General features: G+C 41.2%; 1 protein-coding gene across 7 annotated transcripts in view; it reads right to left on the bottom strand.

Moving 5' to 3' along the window:
* Positions 1–25,808, bottom strand: part of LOC121946024 (neuroendocrine convertase 1-like) — a 216,737-nt gene that overhangs the window by 189,520 nt on the left and 1,409 nt on the right. For 5 of the 7 annotated variants that reach the window (XM_088083954.1, XM_088083955.1, XM_042490429.2 and 2 more), the window contains exons 1-3: positions 20,675–20,854; positions 19,611–19,789; positions 1,642–1,734 (exon numbers count right to left, since the gene is read on the bottom strand). In XM_088083954.1, coding sequence (XP_087940080.1) covers positions 1,642–1,734; positions 19,611–19,784 — 267 coding nt within the window. In that variant the 5' untranslated portion in view covers positions 19,785–19,789; positions 20,675–20,854. Of the gene's footprint in view, positions 1–1,641; positions 1,735–19,610; positions 19,790–20,674; positions 20,857–25,808 lie in introns of those variants that run through there. The other 2 variants (XM_088083956.1, XM_088083951.1) reach the window with 2 other exon arrangements.

The following is a 25,808-nucleotide window of genomic DNA, read 5'->3' as shown; positions in this document are numbered from 1 at the left end:
CTGTTTTCACCTCAGAGGGCAGTTTAAGAAGCATTAAACTAACATTAACTCTGTCTCAATGTTATGGCTTACTAAACATCGCACAGTGTAGTAATTAGGGAGCTGTGTACTGTAACCCACCTGCCTCACAATGCGAAGTACAGCGTGCGATGCAGAGTGAAAAGCAGCACACAGCTTCTGTATAGACAGAGGCCTGGTCAGAGGTGGGTGGATGGGGTATAGCTCAGGCTCTGGCAGCAGGCCAGCTGCTGTAGCCAACACACAGTAATTGTGTTTGGCAACACATAACCCTCCATAAATACATCCTCCATATCCCCTTTACAATATTGACTGTGTTCAGCCTAAAATATGCTATTAAAGCAGATTCTATTAGTCTGATTGTTTTTAAGGACTAAGGCATTATTTAATGCGTTTTCTAGTTAGTGAGAAAGATTTTTTTTCTTGCCTTGATGCTAGTTCACATACAAGAAAATAACCAACCAACGGATTTTAATTCATTTAAGGAATCAACAGCACCTGGTAAGGAGACGCAATGTCTAAGAATGCAATTGTTCATTATCCCAAAACATTATTTGTGCAATCCATTAATTTTAAGACTCATTACAAAATGTGGGACATTTTGGGGGTGCAAATTCATTTTCACCAAAAGTTACGCTGGTAGAAAAGTAATTAAAGTTACAGTTTAATGAAATCATGAACCATACATGGAGTCACTGGAGATTGTGCATAAATTACTTCAATTAATCACACGCACACTGATTCAGATGATAACTCTGAATCACGAAGTTGGGAATCTTCTCTCTCTTTAACTCTCTGTCCATTTCTTGCTCCTGCTTGCATGTGTGTGTGTGTGTGTGTGTGTGTGTGTGTGTGTGTGTGTGTGTGTGTGTGTTTGTTTAAATGTACTGTTGCTGTGTTTGTATGTGTTGCTGAAGGGGCAGTGTGTTGGGGAAGGGCCAGAGGTCTGGGGCACCCTGGAGAACGGACAGGGCCGAAGCTGCATCCCCGACCCTCCTTCCCGTCCCTCCTCCCTCACCCTGCGCTGTCACGGGATGTCTCCGTGGGTGACGGTTTCCCTGGCAACCGAAGCCCTGTGAGGAGGCTGCATTGTGCGCTCTGAGGGTGATGCAGAACGGCTTGTTGAAGGTGGCAAGGGAAGAGGAGGGTGAGGGGGGGCGTAAAGTGATATCGGATGGAACAGGCACACAAGCTACACAAGCAGGGTAAACAACTTTCAGCCATTACTCACCACATGGCTCTGTTTCTTTTTTTTCCCCTCCCATCCTTCTCACTAATCAACACTAGACCCTGATTAAAACAGCAACGCCAGCCAAATGAACTTCCATTTGCATATACATGCTGTGTAAAATCAGAGCCGATGCCAGAGTGTGAATTCACCTTGACGTGGCCGTGTTAAATGTATCAAACAGTCACGTCTAAGTAGCTGAACGCTCTGATTTGCTGTAGTTACAAATCCATTTCCCGCTGTGTTACACAGACAGTGCAAGTCAGGCCAAAAAAAGAAAAACCTGAGAGCAGCTTCTTTTGGGAACCTGCAGCTTGATCCCCTCTCTAGATCCTAACGTGTGATGGGTATTTTATTTACCTGTGTTTATTTAAAGGAACAAGTGAAAGACTTACCCCTACTGTGTTTGAGAGTCTGTTCTCAAAGGTGGCTCTGTCAGGGCGCCCCCTGCTGTCCCTGAGGGTGTAGACATCCTCCAGGCTGCCAACCTGTAAGAGCAGTAACAAAAAAAAACTCACTTACAGGACATAAAGAGTTAACTTTTTCTTGGTTGAGTGCCTTTTTATTTGAGAATTTGTTTAAATATTGTGCCCTCCAAAACTACTAAGGATATGATAAGAATGCAAAAATCATACAAGTGTTTTCATCATTACAGAGAGACCAGTTTGCGTTCAGTGTGAGGGTCAAAGCACAGAACGCATTCAGCCTTAATCACCCATATGACCCTTTGCACAACATGATATCAGCGTATCCCCTCCGGCCATCTGTCTTGTGTGGGTTTTTCTGCGAGAGGTGGGCCGAAATCAAATAGCACACAGTTTATCTAACCTTATCCTGGGCTTTTCATTTCCAAGCCTTATAAACTCAAATCGTATTGACCGCCTGGGAGAGTTAGAACTAACTAAGTGAAATCTACTCGCCGGCAATTGTGTGCAAGGCGCACGTTGTGTGTGTGTGTGTGTGTGTGTGTGTGTGTGTGTGTGTGTGTGTGTGTGTGTGTGTGTGTGTGTGTGTGTGTGTGTTGTATGCGTGTGTGTGTGTGTGTGTGTGGCTTGCTGATTCTATCTCCCCTCACATTCATTCTCTCTATTCTCTGTCCCTGAGGTGCATCAGGGCTGAGACTGCAGAGTAAATTGTCCCAAATTGAGTTCCTTCTTGCCGGCAGATACAGGCCACATCCCGACCGTTTAGAGAGAGAAAGAGAGAGAGAGAGAAAACAATCACAGCACACATCACTCGCTTGAAAATTTTCTCTCTAATTTCTCTCTTTGCCTTTCTTTTCTACCCACCCTCCCTGTCTCTCCCTCTTTTTTCTCTCCTCTGCTGATTTCCCTGCTGCCTCTCTTTCTTCTCCCTGCACATTATGCTTCTGCTTCTCCTTCTTTATATCACTCTCTGTGTGTCTTCCCTTGTCTTTGTCTGCTGAGATAGGTACACATCAGTCTTTCCTTGCTCAGCTTGGCTTTTTTCCTTTCTTTGATGATTCTCTGCCCTCCTGCTCGTTCCCCTTCTCTCATCTTTTTTCTTCTTTCTCCCTCGATCCCTGTTACTTTTCTCCGTCACCCCCCGCCAACAGTTTTTCTCTTCCGTCCCCGTGTCCTTTCCTCACCCCGGCTTCTATCCCTCCTTTGCTCTCTCATCCCACCCTCCATGGCTGGCTGTACCCGGTGACATCGTACCCATCAGCGCAGACCTCCTGGGTGGAGGAGTCTCGCTCTGACAATAATCACACAGTAAGTTTATAACGCTGGCAGCCCAGCTGAGCTGAGCTCAACTGAGCACACGCGACTCCCCCGACGCCGGCACACTCCATTTAACTCAGCGGGGGAGCTGCAGGCTGGCTGGAGCAGGGATGAAGCCCGAGACAGGGATGGGGATGCCATTGGGTTTTTGGGATGGGGGGCACTCGGGGGGGGGGGTCTGGTGATGGAGCAGTGACTGGAGACAGATATGGAAATGGGATGACTGGAGCTGAAACTGGTGCTGCAGGGGATGAAGAGAGGGGAAGAGAGAGGTTTTGGACTTTTGGGTTTGGGCAGAAAATGTTCTTTTTTTTTTCTTTTTTGAAAATACTCATGTCACCGTCTCTGCATGGAATGATAACTCCTCTCCACTTTCATTGCATGCTCTCTGCAAAATCCCTTCTCTCTCTTCCCTTAGCTTTTGGGGTGTTTTTTTTTTTTTGTAGTGGCAGCAGGGTCATACAAACTTCTTATTGACTGGTGAACTGAGTTTTAATGCATTTATACAGCCAAGACCCCCTTGCTAAAGCCCCTACACGCCCCATTTGACTATGTATAGCAGGAGATCGAGCAGCTAGGTGACCCGCCCACCCCGCTACGTAACTTGCCAACTATCAGTTCATGATCGGCCACTTTGCTTTAAGGTCCAGTAGCAAAAACCCTTAATAAAATGCTACGTTGGTGTTGAATTTGTTACGTTTGGGATAAAAAGAGAGGCAGTTAAGGTCAGGATTAGGGTCAGGCTTATATCTTGTTATTTATAAGGTAAATCACTTTTCTATAAATAAAGTAAATGGATAATGAGGATTATTGCTACATTTGGCCTCATATTTAGACTCTAAAAGTTGTGTTGTAGTCTGGTGGTTGGTGTGGTTTGTCGGGGGGAAATCTGTGTAGGCTTCAAATGAAGTTTTTCCAGCTATACATATCTTGCCCCCGGTTGCTGCAAATAACCTTGACCTTTGATCGTTGTAGAAAAAACACAAGAGAAAAAACAAATTTCTTTGGGAATCAATTAAGGAAGTCTTTGATATTTCTTTTTCTATCACTTACCAACATTCTCAAGAGGTGAGAAGATGGAACTGTAGATTTGAAGGCTAGAAACAAGATGAAACGAACATATGTAAAAAAAAAAGGGGGAGCAAGATTAAAGGGTTGCTTTGTCCAAATTTATGGGGTTTTTTTCTTCACGGATCTTAATTGTTATTTCGCTATTCAGAAAGTTTTGTTGCTATTTGTCCAGGATATCCGTCTCTGAGATCTCAGCTTCCACAACAATACAATAGCAGTGAAGGGAAGGTAACTTACAGAGGCTACAACATAGAAAAAGAAATCTGAACTTAACAGCATTATGTCTCTCCATGTCACTGCACTCTGCGGCGCTGTCTATGGTGCTGATCCCGTGGCTGTGTGTAGGTAGGGAGCTATGCTGAGGTCTCTCTTTCCTGTCCACACCTGGAGGAGGGTTGCCACCTATAGGAAGTTCTCACCATATTATTGACTTCACCTCTTGCCTAATGTTTGTTGTTACATAGATTATATGCAGTTATAGTACAGTAAATTTTCAAACCCCACCTGTCAGGTTCTGTTATGGGTATTATTTTTTAATTGCTGAAGAACTGTCACTATGTTTTTTTTTATGTTTCAGTGTTAGGGGTTAGGGTCTACTGCTCCATCTGTGCCCAGAGTGCGGTTTATAGCCCACTGTTTCAACAACCAAACAGTGGGCTATAAATATTTCAACAGTGCACCTAATGTCCAGTTCCAAAAATAGAAAACCTGGAGGAAAAAGGAAACCCTGAGTTTAGTGTCCTTCTCAGTGACATGAGATGCAAACCCAACAATTAGCAGACAGCCCGCTTTCCTGCTGAACTACAGCCACATCTTCTGTGTCCTGTCTTTGACTACACTTTAGTCCTCAGATCTCACCGTCAGTATTTTCTACAGTGACTCTTTCCTCTGTAGAAAATTTTTTGTGAGAAAATTTTTTTTTTTTGTGAGACACATAGTTGGTGTATCCTTCATTTGTAATTTTCTATTCACTCCCACTATACTCTGGTTGCAGTAGAAATCTAGAGTCAAATATCTCAAAAAGTGGGCTAATAAAACCAAAACAATTTGGATACCACTGCAGCTAAATAATTTTGTTTTTCACATCTGTGTGAACCAGTGCTTTGAAATTATGTGAAAGCAGCCAGTGGCCCATAAAAACACAAAAAGGCTTCCTACTTAATGTGTCACTTTGACAAGTTGACAGTCATTGACACTGGCTGTGTATAACGTACACACAGTCACAGTACAGCTGTACATGAAAATTAGCGAGCAATTTCAATCCAAAACAAACACACACCCACACCGTCACAAACATACGCACACATCCTCATGCCCTGCCAGAGCAGGTTCACAGCAAAACAATATGAGGCCAATCAGGGGACCATTGGTATGGCTCTCCCTCTGCTAATGAAGGCACTTTGAAAAGGTAATCTAATTCACCAGCAGCAATTAAGGCTGGGAGCGCCTTGTCACTATCAATTATCCGCTCCTTCACTCATGTTCTCCAGTGTGGACGCTGAGCCTGCCTGACACACAGCACTGTCGGACAAATCAACCCCATCAGCCAGCCAGTCACTGAGAACACTAATCATGAGAGTTTTCAAACACACACACGCTCAGACACACAGATAGATACTGTATGCTTGAATCATTGCAGGATGAACTAAGTAAGCTTGACGGGAATTGGGATGTCCTGCAGTCAGAGTTAGATCTTTATGTAGTCAATCCATGCAGAGTACAGATAGTGGATCCTACTGACTGCTACTGCATGTGGTACTGTCAAGTGGGTTTTTTTGTCTGTGTGTGTGTGTGTTTACAAGCCTAGAGATTTCCACATTATGTCTTTAAACTGAATCCAACAAGGCTGATAAAATCCTCTAAACTGGCCATTTTAATGATGAATGTTAACAAGATTTTTAGTCTTTCGTTCATTTGTTCAGAAAAATACAGTCAGGATGTAGCAGCAGGAGGCGAGGACCTGGTGAGAGCGAGCAGTGGACTGAATTATCTCGTGGTCAGAGCACTGGAAGTCTGAGCCACACCGGATCAATTTCCTGATTCAATCGGTCAATGATGTCCTCCCCAGCCAATCCAACCTTTTTATGCTGGGGCTTGGCAGAAACTCCAGCATGCCCGCTGTGCCAGAAAAGAGGATGCCTGGAGCTTATTCTAGGCTGTTGCCCAGGGAGCAGGGACACTATCAATGGCACCGTGACCGGTTGCTGAGGGTCATAGTGGATGTCATCAGCACAGGGATCACTCATAGCAGGCAGCAACGACCAGAGAGGCAGTCCAATCACCTTTGTGAAGGCAGAGTAGAGGCTACGGCCGCAACCAAGTCAGCCAGGGGGGCTCCTCGCTGCAGCACGGGCCTGGCCGCTGAAGCTTACACTTGAAAGACAGCTGCGATTCCAAGACATCATCTCAATGACCACATTAGGCCAGACATGGATCCAGTGTTATCTATTGTTTTTCCAACCAACTTTAGAAAAAAACAACAACATGTGGGTGGGGTTGTTCACACACACTGATGCACTCGCTCCTTGCTGACAGATGATACACAGTGAAGTCTGCACCCCGTTTATCATCCACAGAACGGGGCTGCACGGCTACTTCTTTATATTTAGAGCAGGTTGCAGTGAGAGTTTCTTTCAATGGGATATTTAGAAATAACAGGTTTGTAGTCTAGTCTGTTCATTTCAGTCTATGTTGGGCCCTTGATTTGATCATGTGATGTTCAGTTGATGTTTCCTTGCAATAAAAAGTGATCTTTTCAAAAAAAAAAATAACAAGAGATTTGTTCATTAACATCTTGTCAGGCAAGAGCTGGGGTTTAGAGCACCGGAGCGACAAAACTCTGACACATTTTTTTCTTCAAGTTATTAGAGTTATTAGAATATGCCGTTCACACAATCCGGTTGCAATTTATATATATTTTGTAAATACTTAATCCACTCCTGATCCACTCATGACTGAACATGTTTTTCATCCAAGAGTGACAATACAAACAGATGGAGTGGTCAAAGCTGTCACATGAATTTAATGCGTGTTGATGGATTCTCACTGTCATCTCATGCATTGATGTAATTTAATTGCCGGAAGTTGGCAATCAAATTATAAAAACTAAAAATTTAATTTAATTTAATTATTTTTTTCTCAATCTACAGAGGGAGCAAAACATAATTTTATATTATGGTTATAGTTTACTAATGTATGAAAAATGTATGAACAGTGGTTAAACCAGCTACAACTCAGCCCTGAGCAGAGTGTTGATCCTCTACTGACCAGTCAATGGACTGCAGTGTTTCTAGCTCCACCTTTTAGTACCGGATCAGTGTGCTAGGTACTCCAAGCAGAGGAGTGACCAAAACTGGGAACAGTTCCAAAGCTAGTACAGGTACCATCCATATATTCTCAGAATGGAAAAAAAAGTGTACCGAACTGAACAGAACCGAAGTGACCTGCTGATGGAAACACCCCAAAACAGACTGCTCCTAGATATCAGGATACCTAGGATCAGACCCCCAGCCCTGGAGTTTGCGCTGCTTGAATTGACTTGCTCCAGCCATGAAGGTCTGTTTCTGTAAAAATGACATCTACAAAAGCTTGGAAAATAGCAATGCAGGTAGTTAAAGGGAAACTTTAAAAAAAACTTTGTCATTATAGTGTGGAGAGTACATGCTGATGGAGGGTGTTTGGCTTCTCCCCATGCCACCGCAGTGATGCCAGCTCCACACTGGAGCTGGTTGAAAATCTGCAAAGTTTCCCTTAAACAGCTCTAACAACTCGAATTCAGCCAGCAACTGTGGGTAAAAACAGATTAACACAGAAGAGACATCCACATGTAAACAAGATATTTACATATTTACGAGGTAGAGGGACACTGAAAACCAAGGTAACGCAAGGTAGAGGATAGGAATGGAGGATCCACTGTGAGTCCATTGAGGTCGGATGCAGAGGCTTCACAGGCCAGTCATTTTGCAGAGTAGTCCAAGTTTCTTGGGATAACAGGACTGTGCAGCTAGAGAGCCAACAAGAAGATCCTCAAGATTTGGCAGTGAAGGCGTCAAGATGGCTGTAGATCAAGCAGAGTGATCCATGGACCCCAAAAGCGACTTGGAAACGAGCTGGGGCCTAATAAGCACCAGCTAGGTCATTGCTGAAAGACCCAAAACACCCAATGACCCAAGGTAACATCACTGATGATGTGTCCAAGCATTGAAAGATGTCAGTGAAACAAAAATAATTTTTAAAAAATTAAAGTTTGGGGGATTTTAATTAAATTGTTATGGACAATAATGTTGAATTCAGAAGAGCTAAATCCGGAGAATATTAGAGCTCTGACTGACATGAAACTTTTGCAGATTTAAATCAATTCGTGATGAGATATAGAGTTAAAATAAGTGAAAAGAGCTTCATGAAGTGCCACCTAGTACTTTCCAAAGATAAGAGTAATCCTTTTGTGTTTGTCCTATCACAGAACTTTGTATTAAAATTCATTCAAACCTGATAAATAGCGTCTCAGACGAAACACCCACATGCTACTTATTGGTTATAATGCAGGAATACAGGTTCAAAGAAACCTTGAAACTACTTGAAAGTCCTTTTGAACTTTTTCTAAAACAAGATGTCTGGGACACTGATATGGTACACGGGGAGACACGGCACCCTGACCTGTCGTCCTCTTCTCGGACTGAGGACAGCAATGCAATTCAACAAGACCTTCAGACTCCAGACAGAGGAATAAGCTGACAGACAGGACTTTTGAAAATCCTCAGTCTTGATTGCTTAACTGAATCTCTCCAACGAATGACCTTAGTCCAAGGCACTGATGAAGAGGGGATTAGCATAACAGTACCACCGCTTTAAGGAGAGTGCTGCAGAGCTTTCAAAGGATAATATGTAGGCTCAACTGTGTTGCTGCAGGACATCAAAAATCCTGAATACTGACAGATGTTAATGATACATGAATATCAGTTTACTGCCATCTGAAATGTAAATTCACTTGAAGATGGTCACATTTAAGTCCCATTTGCAGATATTAATATATCACCATTAACAACTCATCTTAGTTGTGTATTCATTTGGCAAAAACATAGTTTTTAGTAATAAAAAAAAAGTTTAAATAAATCATCTAAATCATCAAAAGTTCTCACAAAAGGAATGGTTTCTTGAAAGTCCAGTGTGTAGGATTATTTGGGATGACATGTTGGCAGAAATGGAATAAAATACGTTTGTTTTTGGTTTTTTGTTTGTAATCACCAGTAAAATCGTTACATTACAATGAGCTGTTTTTCCACACAGGAAGCAGGTTCTCATCCACGGAGTCCGCCTTGTTGCACCGGGATGTTTCTACAGCAGCCCAGAATGGACAAACCAAACACTGGCTCTAGATAGGGCCATTCATATTTTAGCATCAGTCACTGTAGTTAGCGAAAGCCAAACAGTGTCACAAAAAAAACACTCATTTTTAATTTCAAACTGCTTTAATGAGGGCATTTATCGGTTTAAATCACTGGGTCTGTTTGTTTCGGAGAAAAAGAGACCTCTGTGGATGATTTGGCTTCCAGTTAAAACAGTTAAAACAAAATTACAATATCTACTGAAACATTAAGCTTTTTAGGATTCCTGTGTAACTGAATGGAAAGAGGACTAAGACTTACGTGCTTCACTACCTCGTGGGAGGAATTGCATTTTAAATCAATTCACAACAAGCACATCTGCAGAGGGCTTTTTTCCCTTTTTAAGTTCATGTGCAACTATAAACGTAGCCACACAGAACAGCAACTCTCCTCTCATATCACCCCCTCGCCTTGTTTAAAAAGACTGTAACGACTACCAGCTAATCACCACCATGCATTCCTTTTCTTAGCATGCATGTGAGTGGAAATAACCCCCTCTGTCCTCTGTATGTGTCATCCAGAAAAAAAATACTGCAGATAAAGAAAGAACTAATTGCATTAACATAATGTACTAGTCGCGTTTATGTGCAATTATCGTCTCCAAATAACCTGACCTGCATGTATTAGGACAGAAGGTGGAAAGCCACAAAGGGGAACATACAAACTCTAAACAGAAAGACTCCAGCAGCCAGTGTATTCACACTCACACACACGCACACACACACTGCTGTAAGGCAACACTGCTAACCGCTAATTAAACTATTAACTGTATTGATATAATGATAACCATGACATGCTCAAACTTCAGATAAGGTACTTTATGCACCAGAATTTCCAGCATATTAATTAAAATAAGCAAAGAAAAAAGAAACTTAACTTTCCTTGACACAACTGAAAAGTAGTCTCATTCAAAATGCTGTACACAGTACATTATGATATGGAAACAAAAAACAAAACAAAAAAATCTATGACTTGGATCAGCTGCAGACCTGGCTACTACTCCTGAAAAGAACAACTGTTAAAAAGCTCCCTTATGGAGTAAATATTGGACTCAACCATTTTGGATGCCAACCAAAAATCGGCAGCAATTATGTGAGATGGCAGTCAGAGCGAAGACAGAGAGGAATAATAGATTAATCAATTAAAGAACGGAATTTTAATTATCCCATAGTGGCTTTTTATTTTGTTTTCACATCTACCTAATGTGCAGCCTCAGGAGCAAGTACAGCTCCACTGTGAAATTCACTGTAGCACCATTGTAAGCTTTGCTGGGTACTGTGATACCCAAGTCAAGGTCAGCAGAACGCTACGTGCTCTTTAAAGACACCTTAACAATATCACCAAAAGACGCCGCATTATAAATCAAGATAGGAAATACAGAAATACAAAATCTACCTACAGCTGAAATCCTCGAGCTTCACTCCACTTACAAGTTGAGAACAATTCAGCTGTTTTCTCCTCCAGCTGAGACACTTGACAAACTGAGGGCTCTGAAAGCTCTAATTAAACTCTTTTAAAATTGCCCAATTTTTATTTGCCAGTGAAACAATGAAAACTTCAACAATCATAAGTCTTAATTTGGAAAAAAAAAAAAATAGTCACAATTTGATTTATTAATGACTGAAACAAGTTTTTGATGTCCGTGTAAACAGATGCCAAATGACTTTATATTATTTTTGTTATATGTAGTCAGTGTAACCTTTTCCAGATTTGGTGTTGTTACTCCATATTTTTCGTCATATCTGTATTTTTTTTTTAAAGTCTGGCACTTTGTTATTGAATCCTATGGAAAAGAAAAGCCTTTGCTCCATCTTCAAGTGTCAAATCAGATTATCATAAGACGGAGCATATGACTGAAAGACCCAAGCAACACGATTTAAAACAAATCACTTGAAGGAAAAAAAAGCAGATTTAAGGCACTGTGAAACAAAAACTGCAGGTACTGTGATCTACTTGTTTTATCTTTTGTTCCTTAATGTCTGTTTTTTGGTGTTTTGTGTATTTTTTATGTGTTTGTGTCCTTTCATTTTCTGACAGGTTCTTTTATTTGTCTGCTAAAAGAGCTTAAAACCGAGACTTCATGTGAAACATTGTGATGATCCATGAGAATTGCTAGTAGCTCCTTTAACTTTTGAAATCATCATTGCTGAAGGCAAACTTGCAAACCTAAGCATTAAATGTTGCCTGTGTGTCTAGCAATCATGTCCGTAGAAGTGGCACTAATGGTTTTTTTTCATGATCTGTTTACTATATAAGATACCAGAATTCATGACAAATGTCCATCATGAGCTAGCAGAGTTAAAACTGATTAAGCTGCTTTTTTTCACTGAGTCTAAACTTCTTACTTAAGCTCAGTTTATAATATCAAAGAAAAATAAATACCAGACAGACCGAGTGAACATAGTGTAGCCTGTACACTAAAGAGACAAAAACTTCCCTCCACAGATAGTGGAGATTTAAAAAAAAAAGCTAAAAAGGAAAACTGGGCTAACATTTGTCTGTTATACGAATACAACACTACAGAACATTTATTTTTCACATGAAATCATTTTTTTAAATTATTATTTAATCCGCCAATTATTTTCACAATTCCACCATGCATTGTTCAGTCTATAAAATGTAAAAAAAATTGTGAGAAATGCTCATCACAATTTTCCCAGAACCAAAAGTCTCAAACCTCAAAGACTGTTCATTTGCTATCATAAATGACAAAGAAAAACAGCAAATTCCTACACTTAAGAATTGGGAACCAGCAAATTGTTAATCATTTCTGCCTTTTTTTTTTTAAAGAAAAATTGTTTAGCTTCCCCCATGTGGTCAGATAAACACATGATTAATAAATACAATTAGTAGGAGTTTTTTGTGTAATTTTCCTTAATTGTACATCTTCATGTTTGAGCTACTTTTGTTAGGTGTGGGACAGATTTTCTTTGTGTCTTAAAACTACAGCTTCTTTGTGCAGGACTAAAACCACAGAGCAGCCACCAACAAGTGGTCTCATCTGTTTACTGCCATTATACCGATATCAAAATTTATTCTGCAACTTAACAGACAACATGTTGGTGTTAACACAAACTCTGGGCTTTCACCATCCTCTGTCTGAAAAATATAAACAGCACAGTTCAAAAAGGAAATAGCACTCAAGGCCTGATTTGGACTCCAGCATCTGATGGCCGTTCAGCAGAGATGGACTTTGAGTCGTCTCAGTGCTGAAGCATCTGCAGGACGTGTGTCCCGCTGCTGCTGACGGCCTCCAACAGCCAGACAGAAAGAGGAGAGAGCAGCAGAGATGGAGGGAGGGATGGAAGGGAAAAGCAGGAAGGATAAACAAAAACAAACACAGACATCAAGAGTCATTGAAGCAGTGTGTGAGAGCCACGTGAGGCAGCCCACCCTATGGAGCAAATAGCAGCTGGTGTGTATACTAACAGCCCTACAGGGGCCGTGGCCTCCACAGCCCCAAATATGGAGAAGCAGAAAGGGGAGATAGGAGGAGGGCTGGGTGATAGAGGGGGATGCTTGGGGCTAAATGGGGTGAGCAGTTAAGCCTTGTTGGTTACAGTATTGGCAGGAAATGCAGGAGATGGGAGGGGGCTTCAAGGCTTCTACAGCCCATTTTAAAGTGACAAACACAGAGACCAACAGGGTTTTTTTTAAGACAAATGCAAGAATTTTGAGATTGGTTGTTGTTTAGTGTAAATGTTAAATAAGAAGGATCTTATTATGTTCTCATCAAGTTATTTGCTATAATTTAATAGCAAAATCGCAAAAAAACAGAGGCCCAACAGGGCAAGAATTATGATCAATCAAATGATTGTACAAGGTTTTAACTAAACGCCTACATTTCACTCTGCCAAAAAAAATAAATAATTTCCCCAAAAAGCAGAAAGAGACATGTCTGCAGTTCTAAGGAGGTGAACTAAGGCTGCTTGCTTATGACAAAAATCATAATCAACATTATTTTTGTCAATACTGAGATCTGATTTTTTATATGATTACTCATTTGAATTTGGAAACATAATGCATGTATTGAATTTTAAAAAAACAACATTTGTTTTTAACAGTTGATTTTATCAAAGTCAACTAAACATGCCAAAGTCAGCTTTTATGGAGGGGCAAAAACATTCTGCTGTACAGTAAAGGGGTGTGTCGGATATATAACATGAGACAAAATGAGAGCATCATGGCAACAAAACAAATAAAAACAACTTTTATTTCTATAATCTAATCATTGGAAGAATAGAAAATATAATTAAGTGACTAGTTTTCCAGCACCTGCACACATACAAAGCCTCAAAAACAAAGCGGATAAAATCTTGCTTTAGAAAAGTAAACTAATTCAACAAGACAAGACCAAAAAGGAGACAACAAGTTGCAAGAATGTTGTAAAGAAAAAAAAACATCTGAACACATAAGTCATATTGAAAATGGGGGAAATTATTATGAAAATAAGACCCTCGTTGAAATACACCAGGGTTTAGCCAATAAATTCATTACAAAATCCTTGTACTTGCTGACCCCTTCAGTGTAACTCTTATTGCTAAACACAATTTAGGTTATAGGACATGAAAACTATGCACATTAAGAGTTAACTCCAGTTTGGACACTGAGGGGAACCTGAGTGAAATCAAGCTGGCTTTCATGAAGTCGCGGTTATCAAAGGGTGAAACATAACAATATCATCAACACTTTTTTTTTTTTTTTTTAAATTCCAAAGGTGACAGTCCGAAACCAAATACGCTCAATTTGCTGCCACATAGGGCGGAGAAAAGCAGCCGCAAGTGTGCTTGAAATGACAGAACTGATCAACTGATTTATGGAATAGTCGCCATTTCACTTTCTATTGTATAATTCGTTAAGGATATATTCAGGCACTGTGACTGTGTCAATGTGATGTCACTGCAAATGTGGGAATTAGTTGAGGATTACAAAAACAGGCTTTCTGCACTCTACAGCTACGCACCGAGTTATTACATTCCAAGTTGCAACAGGCTTCACTTATTTCTGTCCTTCATGAGTCCCACTCAGTTAAGAGTTAAACAACCAAAATAAAATCTGCTCTGTGTGGCACAAACCATAAAAGTTTTACAATGAAGTCAACCGTGGAAAAATAATTCTCCTTAGATGAAAACAATCTACAGTGATCTGCTATCTGGAAATAAAAACTGACACTGTGCTGGAGTCTACCATCACATTACACAGGTTTAGCATGAAGTCTGTGCTTTCTGCAAAACTTTCTCAAGCATCTCACATTGGAGAGGAAATGTTCATAGCTAAAAACTACTCGACAGCAGCGGTAACTGACAAACATGTTGTAAAAGCTCATCCACAAAGCTTAGAATAAACAACAGCTCCATAAAACCTGGTATACTTTCACTTATTTCTCTATAAGCTCTTTTTATAAACACATTCAAGGCAAAGACTTGCAGTAAAATCTAACAGTAAAAGCTACACAACGTGAAATTTTACAATATTCCTCAATATTCCATTTCACCTACAAGAGTATGTTTGTGCTTCTCCCACCACTCGCTGCTCTCGTCCACCATCTTCCTTTATCTTCTTTATCTCTCTCTCTCTTTCCCTATCTCTCTCTCCATTTCAATATTGAAGAGAGTTTTATTAAGGGCTAGACTCGGGTGTGCTGAGGCGCTCTCAGTAATTTTCCTACAAAGTGCTTTAATCCATCACACGGCCAACATGTGGCCTTTGCAGCCATACATCATCTCAGCCCGGGGAGAGAGAGGAAGGGAGAGAGAGGGAGTGGTAGCATAATTTCTGCTCTCGTCCTCCTCCTCCTCCTCCTCCTCCTCCTCCTCACCCCCTTCTACTCTTTCTTCTTCTTCTTCTTCTTCTTCTCTACCTTCATCTCCCGCCTGAGTTTCCCACCTGGGAGGGAAACCACATCTCCTCCACATATTCCTCAGTCAAGTCCTCTCTCCATTTACAAATGAGAGTGAGGCATGAGCGAGGATGGGGTGAGGGGAGGGGAGGGGGGGGGGAGGCAGCAAAGTGAGAGAGAGAGCGAAAATGAAAGAGATGGAGATAGCCGTGAGTGAATGAGTGAGTGAATGAGTGTGTGAGGGAGAAAGAAAGAGATAAGGAAAATGGAGAAAAGCTTACTGGAATGAATTAAAATTGGGGACAAAAGCGGGTGAGAGGAAGTCAGGCTGCGTGCGTGTGTCTGTGTGTGTGTGTGTGTGTGTGTGTGTTGTGCTATATGCGCAAGGTGTGTGCATCTGCGTGAGGAAATAGAAATAGAAGGAGATGGGGGAGAAAAAAAAAAAGGTGCTGCATTTCCCAGCATGCAGCTGGTGCAGTGTTGCCCTCTGCGTTGCCCCCGGCCAACACCTGCCTCCATTTCGCTCTCTCCGCCCTCCTCGCACCGAGAAGCGGAGGTGAACTCTGGGCCCCCTGACTAATGGAATGGGCCCTCTCTTCCAACCATTAGAGGATTGGTGTCCCTTTTCGCGCCCCTGGGTGCCCTACGGTACAGGAAAGGAAGAGGAAGGGGCGAGGGAGGAGATGGTGGCACGCTGGCCTTTTTCCTTTTGCCAGACACACACACATACCTGGCCATAACATAACAGCCTGGAGAAATCCAGCCAGAGTAAGGCTTGACATAGCTTAGCATCTGACTGAGGCTATTTCTGAGAGGATATTAGAAATTCTGAATTGGGGAGCAGCGCTGTGAGGTTTCAGAGAAGAAGCTCTCTGAATGTGTACGACAGCGGCCCCGGCTGATCGCAGAGCGTTTGTGTGATTTCATTTAGCCGGTAAATCCAGTGCTCTACCTCAATTACATCTGCTTTACTCAGATGGAAAACACACCTCACAAGTACAGAGGGAAGAGAGGGGAGTGGAGGGGAGAGGGGAGAGGGGCACGGAGCGGATTGGGGATTGAATCTCTCGATGAGCTGATAGCACGTCCGCAGACAGCGAGCCAAGCTGTGCTGCGGTAATGTTATGCTAATGATATGGTAATGATATGGTAATCTGCCAGCAGTATTCCACCTCACTGGAGAGAAGGGGAATCTGGGAGGCCTTTCACCATTGGTTGGAGACCAGGGACTTCCTGGTGTCAGAGTTCAAGACAAAAACCCAGCACACACACACACACACACACACACACACACACATACACACACTCACATACACACTTAATTCTCAAAGCAGTGATCTCAGCTAAAATAAAAACAATGCAACACAGACCTAATCTGGCTCTAATCGGATTTGCAAACTCTTAAGTAAGCAAAAAATAATACCTGTAAACAATGCAGTATCGTGTGATGTAACTTAAAACTAGGTCGGCTGTATTGTAAAGCAAGCCTGCGAGCTGAGGCTTCTTTTTAATCAGCGTGTAATATCAAGTCACTGTGCTGTTTGTTCTGTGCAGGCAGAAAGTGAAACAGAAAATCATCTATTTTAGATCGCGATCAGGGTCTTTTTTTTTCCTCTCTCTTTGTCATTGTGCGTGAAACCCTGCACCTGTAATGGCTGCCATTACCTGCCTAGTCAGAGCATCTCTTTCTCTGTGGCTCATAATGATTGCATTAAGGCAGCACATCCTTGGTTGGGGATGAGACTCGCCATTGTATGACAGAGTAATCTGTGAATCCACGTCAGTGCTGCCACACGGCTGTAATAATTACAAGCAAGAGCTTCCTGGGCGCGTTTGTTTCCTTATTTAAATTTTTCCACATTTCACTGCATCATTGGGAACGAGGCGATTTAAAAAGGAATGCTGACAAACTACAAGCCATCCTCAAATATTTCTAAATGAGTAAGGTGTAAGACAAATGTGGACAGATGAACTCCATCTCTCTGACACATTTAAAAATCATAAAGACTGACAGGGAAAGGCTTCGGCGCGTCTGCTACCACCTGCAAAAAAAAAAAAAAGGGAACTGCAGTGCATCAGAGTAAATCTGCCCGTGCGGCATAAAGACATCAGCGCGGGTATTTTGCTTTGTTTTTCTTTGTATTTTACAGTTGCAAAATGGATATGTCAAGTGTGCACAATGGAGAGACGAGATGACATTTTCCTGGATGCCGTACACTAAATCAAAGAGACCAACAATATGTTGAGTGCCAGCATGGAGACATTTGATTCCCATTCCACTCATGCAGCATTACCACTGGAATGCCAGCAGACATCACAATCCTCCAAAGCTGGCATGGGGCTTGTCAGACTTTTCATTTCACTTCAATGTTTTTTTTTTAAATATATATATATATATATATATATATATATCACAGCAAATTGTGAAGCTGCGGCTTCTTCTTGATAGTACGATATTTACAATAGAATTAACAAAGGCGATTTAGTGTCAGTGACATTTAGCATCAGCCTCTGGCGACAGACAGGTAGAGGAAGCCAGTCAGCAGATTGGACCTGAGGGGGTCGTGAAAGTGGGGGTTGTCTGAGGCTCCTCTCAGGATATAGTGGAGCTGAGTTGGACACCTCATTAACACAAACACACTGACTACACATCCCTGACAATGAACTACAACAGAATGCTGCATCCATTCACTGGTTTTGACAATGCCGCAGGATTCTTGCACCATTTCTCAAACCGGAATAGAAACTAACAAAACTACAGTTATTGCAAATATGTCTTTTATAGCACCACGTGCATGCACATGTAAATAAAAAATTGTTTTTTTTGCTTTTGTTTGGGTCATTACAAGTACATCGGGGGGCTATCAGCTGTGTATAAAAGAGCAGAAAACAATGCAGGAAGAGGCAGAGGTGTTTGTGTGCATACATGAGGGACAACGAGAGAGAGACAGGCAGAGAGGAAGACAGAGACGGGGGTGGACTGTCCAATACACTCCTGATAAAGGTCAAAGAGATGTTTTATTCATGATCCAGGCAGCAGCAGAGGCAGCAGAGACAGCACAGGCAGCGAGGCCAAGGTTGAAATGAGCTTGCGTCCCTGTTCCCCCGGGCCAACCAACGCTGCACACAGCCTCACACCAGGCCAGCGGACACTCCCTCAAACTCTTATCAATAATGTCAAAACACACACACACACACACCAGTATCACTTATCAATAACTTCAAATGACTGTTTTTTTATTGTGTGCCGCAAGTAAAATCGATGCAGGAATGTGCATCTGCCGCCAAAGAACAAAGTGCAATACGCTTTAAATGAATGAAGTGCTACCAAAACCTTTTATGGGGACTCTTGGGAGATTTAGAGTGGGCTTTTCTCACCTGTAGGGCTTTTTCTATAACCAATTAAAAACAGAACTATGAAAATGAAAAACATTATATCTAAAAAAAAAAATCAAGATGGATTACTGTACTTAAGGTCAGGCACTTGCACTATCTGGGTGTTTTAGCATGTGAAATGTCCATGATGGATTGCTTACACAATGTTTTTTAATCAAATAGTACATTTTATCGCAAGAATCTGTGTTGATTCTTTGAAAAGACGAACTTAAATAAAAGAATCCCTTCTTAAAATCCTGAATGTAACAGAGCACAGCAGGAACGGATGTCAATTCATGGGGGCTCTTACCTTTTAAATCTTTCTGACTGTGAATCTCTCATAAAAGGGAATCAGAAGAAGTTCATTTCAAAATATGTTATGCCCTTGAACAGCCTCTTTGAACTCCCTCTAACCAAAAAAAAATGGACTGTATTCCACCTATCCAAGACCTGCGCTGAGCCCTTATTTTTTATTGCAGCAGAGAACATTCTTTGAGGGAGCTGACACACTTTCAGGCTCAACAACCAAAGTAACCTTTAAAGTATTGATGTGGATAAATCACATCTAGTCTTCCGACAAATGGAAAGATTTCAGCATGACAGATTAAAACTCAGGCAAATAGGTAAAGACCCAATCATCTCTAAAGACATTCAGATGGAGCCTATGCAACATATATAGGAATTTCGCACGTGTAAACTGTATGTGCAAATGTGTGTCTTTCTGCGTGTGTGTATGTGTCTCTTCAAATGTGTGTGTCACTCTCCGTAGACTGTATGTGTCTTTGATCAGATATGAAATATTCAGAAACGCTGCTGTAATTTGATGAAAGTCAGATATCCCTCAAACAGGAAAGTGAAGTCAGCACTTTGGCAGCTCAGGAACCAGATTTAGAAAATGTAAACTCCAGGCCCACACGAAGAGGCAACAACAGGGGTTTTAAACATGCACTGACCCGTTGAATGAACTCCAGTCCGTGCTGCTCGGCCAGAGCTCCGACGGCTTCGGTGCCTCCGTCCATTTCCACTGCATAGAAGACATGGCGGTTGGTCCCACGATGCCCCTCTGTGGTCACTGGGTTCCTCTGCAGCAGCAGGCATCCAAGCACCAGCACAATCGCACTGAACATGGAGCCTTACAAAGAAGATGTAGAAAAAAAAGTATGATTGATTTTCAAATTCTAAGAATTTGTGTATTTAATCATGTTTTTTTTTTAACAATTTCATATCAATAATCTATGTTTTAGGGGACACTATGTCAGTCACATTCTGGCATTACATAATGATGCAAGTGTGTCTCTAGTAGTAAAACCAGTGTGAAACCCAAATAAAAACATGCAATCAAGCAAGAAAAGCATGCAAGTAGTGCTGCAACTAATAATTATTTCACTTATGATTCATCTGCTGAATATTTTTTGATTAATGCACTTCTTTAATTGTCTATAAAAAGCCAGAAAGTCATGAAAAATGGCCAACAGGTTTACTTAAATAGCTAGTTGTGCCTGACCAACCGTCCAAAACTTACAAATGTTCAATGTATCATCATATGCGACAAATAAAAGCATTACAGTCTCACATTTGAGAAGCTTGAACCAGCAGCAGTTTGGCAATTTTGTTTAAAAAAGGCTGAATAATTACAATAATCAAAATAGTTACTTGTTCTTTTTTTTTTAGCTCTAATTGTCAGACATCATTTTCCTTTTACAAACTGATATGCAGCAGCATTCAGTACCCCACTTGATATGCTCTCTCTCCATTGGCTCTCCATAATAAAGTCTAAAAAACTGACATTATAAATATCGACATTACAAAAACACAAACACCCACGATTTTAAATATTACCATAACACTCCAAATACCATCTAACTCCACAAATGAGTTTACAGAGTGTGGGATTCAGCATCTCAGCGCAACAGTATTGAACATTGGCAATTGTGAAACAATTTGCCCACAGCCACCTCCTCTGTACTTTTGCATGAAATCCACAGTGGCTGCCACCTACAGCAAGCAAACCACCCACCTGTAGCCACAGAGAGTGAAACGTCCAGGAGAAAATCTTTCACCCAGTGCGATGAAAGCTAGAACTCTGGCATCGGGGGCCCCAAGCGAGACAACACACTCTCTCCAGTTCCCAACCCACACGTTTAATCTCCTGGCCTTGATGCAAATGCTTCTGAGAGCAGAAAAACAGCGGCGCTCTCATTGTGTGAACTAACTTCCCTCTTTAAGCAGAACAGGAACTTTATCAGTCTTTTCTTTATGCCTGCGCTTTCCTGTGAACGATGATGGAACAAAAAGTTGTCACTTCACTCTTCTCAGTATCTGCTCAAGAGAAAAAACACCCGATGCACTATTGAGGAACATTAATTGCTTAGACTCCCACTCCTTCACCCAGATTATGCAACTAACATTTACTGTCAGTTTCTTTATATACAGTATATACATTAGTTTATATTGAAAGCTATCAGCAAAGCAATTATGTAACCACCTGTATTCATTTGTTTTCCACATCTACACGCTTCACCTCAACACTTCGAAGCTGCAACTAATTAGAGCTGCAACTATTAGTCGATTAATCAGTTAGTCAGTTGGCAGAAAATTCATCTGAAAGTTATTTAAAGTGATATTTCAGGCAAAAGAGCACAAAATTTGTGGTTACAGCCTGTTTTTGTGCTAGACTTGAACAACATTTTCAAAGTTTTAGACTGTTAAATTGGACAAAACAAGCTATTTGAAAATGAAATCTTGGACTTTTGGACATTCTTTTACTTCTGACGAACCAAACAATTAATCGATTAATTGAGAAAATAATCAACAGATAAATTGATAATGAAAGTAGTTGTTGCAGCCTTACATCTAGTCATGGTTATGAAATCTATTATCTGCAATATTTGTACTTCTGGGGTCTATTTGGGCGCTTTTTCTGCCCAAAAAAACACCCCCAAACATACAGTAAAACTCCAAACTAGAAGATTAAGATCTCTCGCTCTCTATATAATTCTGTTTGTATGTTTATCTGACTTCTCTTCAAAAGCAAAGTGCCTCCTCCTGCAGCATTTTCCCCCCAAACAACCAACAGTGCAGCTGACCACCGTTTAAAGTCTACAGCATCATTCAGCTCCAATCTCCCCAGCCACTGATTGAAATCGATAACCTCACTTGGGGCTCGGGCCCCAGTCAATCCCACTGGAGGTGCAGGGCCGGCAGCATACACCCCACCCAGCGAGGAGCGGGCCTCGGGCAGAGATGGAGTAGACAGGGGAGGGAGAGAGGGAGGGAGAGCACATGAGACTGGAGTACAGGAGAGCCACATTGAACAGTGTCAGGGCCTCGGGGCCTACTGGGACGCTGATAAAGTACCTGGACATTTTTATAGACAAACTACTTATTTCCGTCCTCATATCGCTTGGGAAGACTGATAACTTTATATTCCTCTCAGGCAGAGGAATGAAAGGAGGGGGGGCCCTTTCAGGAGTTTAATTGATCAAACTGTAGCCACAAGGGGTTTTTTTCTAGAGATAAAAGGGACTAGCACTCTCCCCTGTACAATGCAGAGATCTTTTAGAAAGCAGACCCGATGAAAAAAGAGAATGTAACTCATTATGCAAAGTCATTACAGGCCTCTGACTATACTCCTTAAAGAGAGGGAGTTAATGCTGGAATTGTAGCGTACAGGATTTCCAGAGGTCAAACTACCGGTCATAGGATAACATTATTTTACAATGTCTAGATTATTACTTCAACCAAACTTACAGATGGCTGTTTTGAAGTCAGACTATTTTAAGGGTCTGACAACAGTAAAATATAATTTTATTACTGCTTACAAGGCAACATGCAAGGACATGGGGGCAAGTCTCAATGTCAGTGAGCATTCCCAATATATGAGAACAGAACTTTACTGCCCCACCTGAGCCTTTGTCCAGCAGTCCTGGTAATAACCAAGGTAAACATTGTATCTTTATAGTGTTTATTCTCAGTAATGACTAGAATAACTGCCTCCTGATTATATATCTCCACCAGCCAGTAAAGTTGCAGTTCTCCATCTCTGTCCAGACTCAGGACAGTTTATGCTTCAAATATGGATGTTGTCGCAAAGACGTTACAAATTCTGGCAGCACAGATGATCTATACAATCAGCACAGTTCAAAGAGGGACACCCAAGATTAGTGCCATCAATCCAGCATCCGACCAAATGTTTCCCCTTCTATTTAAGTTGAGACCAAGTAAAAGTGACCTTGGCCTTTGACTTCCAAAATCTAATCAGTGCACCGTTGAGTCAAAGAAGACATTTGTGCCAAATTTGAAGACATTTTCTCAAAGCGTTCCTGACATACTGTGTTCACGAGAATGAGACGGATACAAGGTCATAGTGACCTTTGACCACCAAAAATTAAAATCAGTTCATCATTGAGTCCAAGGGGACGTTTTGAGCAAAATTTGAGCAACTTTCCTCAAGGTGTTCTTGAGATATGGACAGACGGATGGACGGAAAATCCCGAAAACCATAATGCATCTGGCCATAGCCGTTGCCGTCGCAGGCATAAAAATGATCACAGCGTGCAGCATAAGTCATCAGTAATACAGCAGTATTTATGAAAATTTGACAAAAGTAACAGAAATCTCCAGATGCTGATATATTTCATGCACAGTATAGTATTGTTCATAGTAACTGCACATAACACAAAGAATCCATTATATACCTTTTGTTTACCAAAATGTAAGCGTAATCCAGAAGGCATTAACTCAAATTATTAACATTATACAAAGTTTTCCTGTACACAGCAACATTCTATAGTGCATCTTGTGATTTTTATGTGTGTCCTACAACTCTAACAACACTAGCCAACTCATTTTTCTTTCATTCAGGTTAATATAACAGACTGGAATATATGCAGTGTCTCTGAGCATCCCTGAGCAAAGAACTAATATTGCATTCAGGCCATCTTGTTTGGATATTTACTAGCCAAGTCTAAAGAACAGTTCATGTCAGCTTCTTAGTTGTAATTAAAAGTTGGAGATATTTGGTAAATTCTCAAAGCACTACTATTTCCCACCTGATGAAATATGCTAAAGAGGAAGTGATCAGTTGCACAATGGAGCCACCGTCATACTTACAAACTGACTCAAAACTAATATCAACACTAACCGAATCATTTCATCTGGTTTGAAAGGAGGCATACATTGTTTTCACCTGGTTTCACTTGTTAATGAGCTCCTGAAAATATGTGAACACAGCAAAAGTAGCTAATTTTAGCTTTTTATTAAAGTGACTACAAAGTTAGCCCCTCTGCTGCCATCATGAACTCCCCTAAGTCAGATTGACGAGGGGAGAAATGTAGCAAAAATCCCCTCCAGCAGCTGCTCTGTAGGTAGCATGTATGTTGACCGTAACCCAAGACCCTCAAGTGAGTCAGGGATGAGGGGTTTAAGACAAGGTATTATTAGTTCATCAAACAGATTACTAGTCCTCTAACCATGGCAGTGTGGGTATGTACAGACTGTGCTTGACTGACATTTCCGTGACTCTATGTTAGCTTTGTTACAGCATCTTAAGAAATTAACACCTTTTTCATGCTAAACATTTGGAATTTGGTGGCCTCGGCATATGGGCTTTTTTCACAGGCCACTCAGCAGATAAAGGAAACTACAAATACACTGGCTAGTGTAATTTTGTGAAACAAGTAAGCTACAGAGGTCGGTGTTAGGTACCAGTATTTGCATGTAAGCTATCACTCAGTCCTCTGAGTTCTCCACTGATGTTAGACGCATGCACACATACATGGACACACCCAATCAAATCAATCACAAATTCACAACAGCTGCAACCACGCACACACATGTATCCTCCCATTCATATACTTACACACACAACCTCACAAACACTGGTCACTATCAGAATGATGCCTCCCTACAACCAGTTTACGAGTTATGAAAAGCGGCGTGGCAAAATAGTATGGGTGTGTGTGTGTTTCTACAAAGTTTGGTCTCATTGCCTGAATCCATTTCATTTTCAAGTTATGTGTCTTTCTGTTACAGGCCATCCCAATTTCCAATTGGCATGAATACAAACACACACAGTTGACCTACATACCAAATATTAGCCTCCTAGGGCAAAAACTGTGGCCCCAAAGGGTGCAACCCAGAGACCTGCTGGTCGCAGCTAAAAGACGAACAATTTTTTTCTGGAATACAAAGAATGAGTTAAGGACTCTTAAAACATGAGGAACGAAGCTGCTCTGTCGTCTGGTGGTATGGCAGCAGATTCTGTATCACTTGCCAGACAGCAGCAGGGCGAACAGGCTGTGGCTTGGTTGGGTATTGTCTTTTAAGTGTCCTCTGGGTTCTGCACAAGCACCTCATCTCACTGATATGATATCACTGACTGTGGACGGCTACCAATGACGCTGGGTGGTTTTACTGGCCGTGCACCAACAGTGACCATTTGTAATGTTTCCAGTCAGGTTGCCTTTTATTTTCTCTGTAGAAGTTGGCAATAACTTTGCAAATTTTGAATTTGGTGTTCTTATAAACTTACACCAACTTACACTTACGAAATACAGCAATTTCTGCTCTTCCTTAACCAGGATGAAAATGTCAAGTTACTTTAATTATATAAAGCTTTATATTTTATTTCAAACTATGTTTAATTATTTTCTTTCAAAAGAATGTGTTTATTTCAGTATTCATATATATTTTTGACTTGTCTGATAACCTTTTGCTTCCTTTTGTGAGTTTCAGGGTTTCATAGAAAGTACAGGTGTAACTAACAATATTAACAAAGGTGGCATTCCATTTAGTTGTGCCAGGCCCTTTTTTTGTGTATGTTTGCTGTTTACCACGGCTTATAGGAATATCTAAATGTAACAAAGAACAGTATTAATGTTATGATTTACATCCTGTGCTTTTTGGGACGGTTGTAACAGTGGATTGACTTATTCAAATCAATTTTGCAACATTGTAAAGCTCATAAAACCGCTTAAATACATTGCCTCGGTATTTGACGTGTTGAAGTTTATCATATAGCAAACCATCAATTCCAGTCTAAATTTTGTTTGATTCATTGAGAAATTTGAAAAAAGTGTTCCAACTGTCCCTGGTCTCCCCTAGGTCCACCCAACTACACCCTGCATGGGACAGAAATGGGAGACACCTGT

The sequence above is a fragment of the Plectropomus leopardus genome, chromosome 11, assembly GCF_026936395.1.
Source record: "Plectropomus leopardus strain MGB_pleo_1.0 chromosome 11, ASM2693639v1, whole genome shotgun sequence".
NCBI lineage: Eukaryota > Metazoa > Chordata > Actinopteri > Perciformes > Serranidae > Plectropomus > Plectropomus leopardus.
Note: the sequence above shows the minus strand (reverse complement) of the source record. Positions and strands in the feature narration are given on the sequence as shown.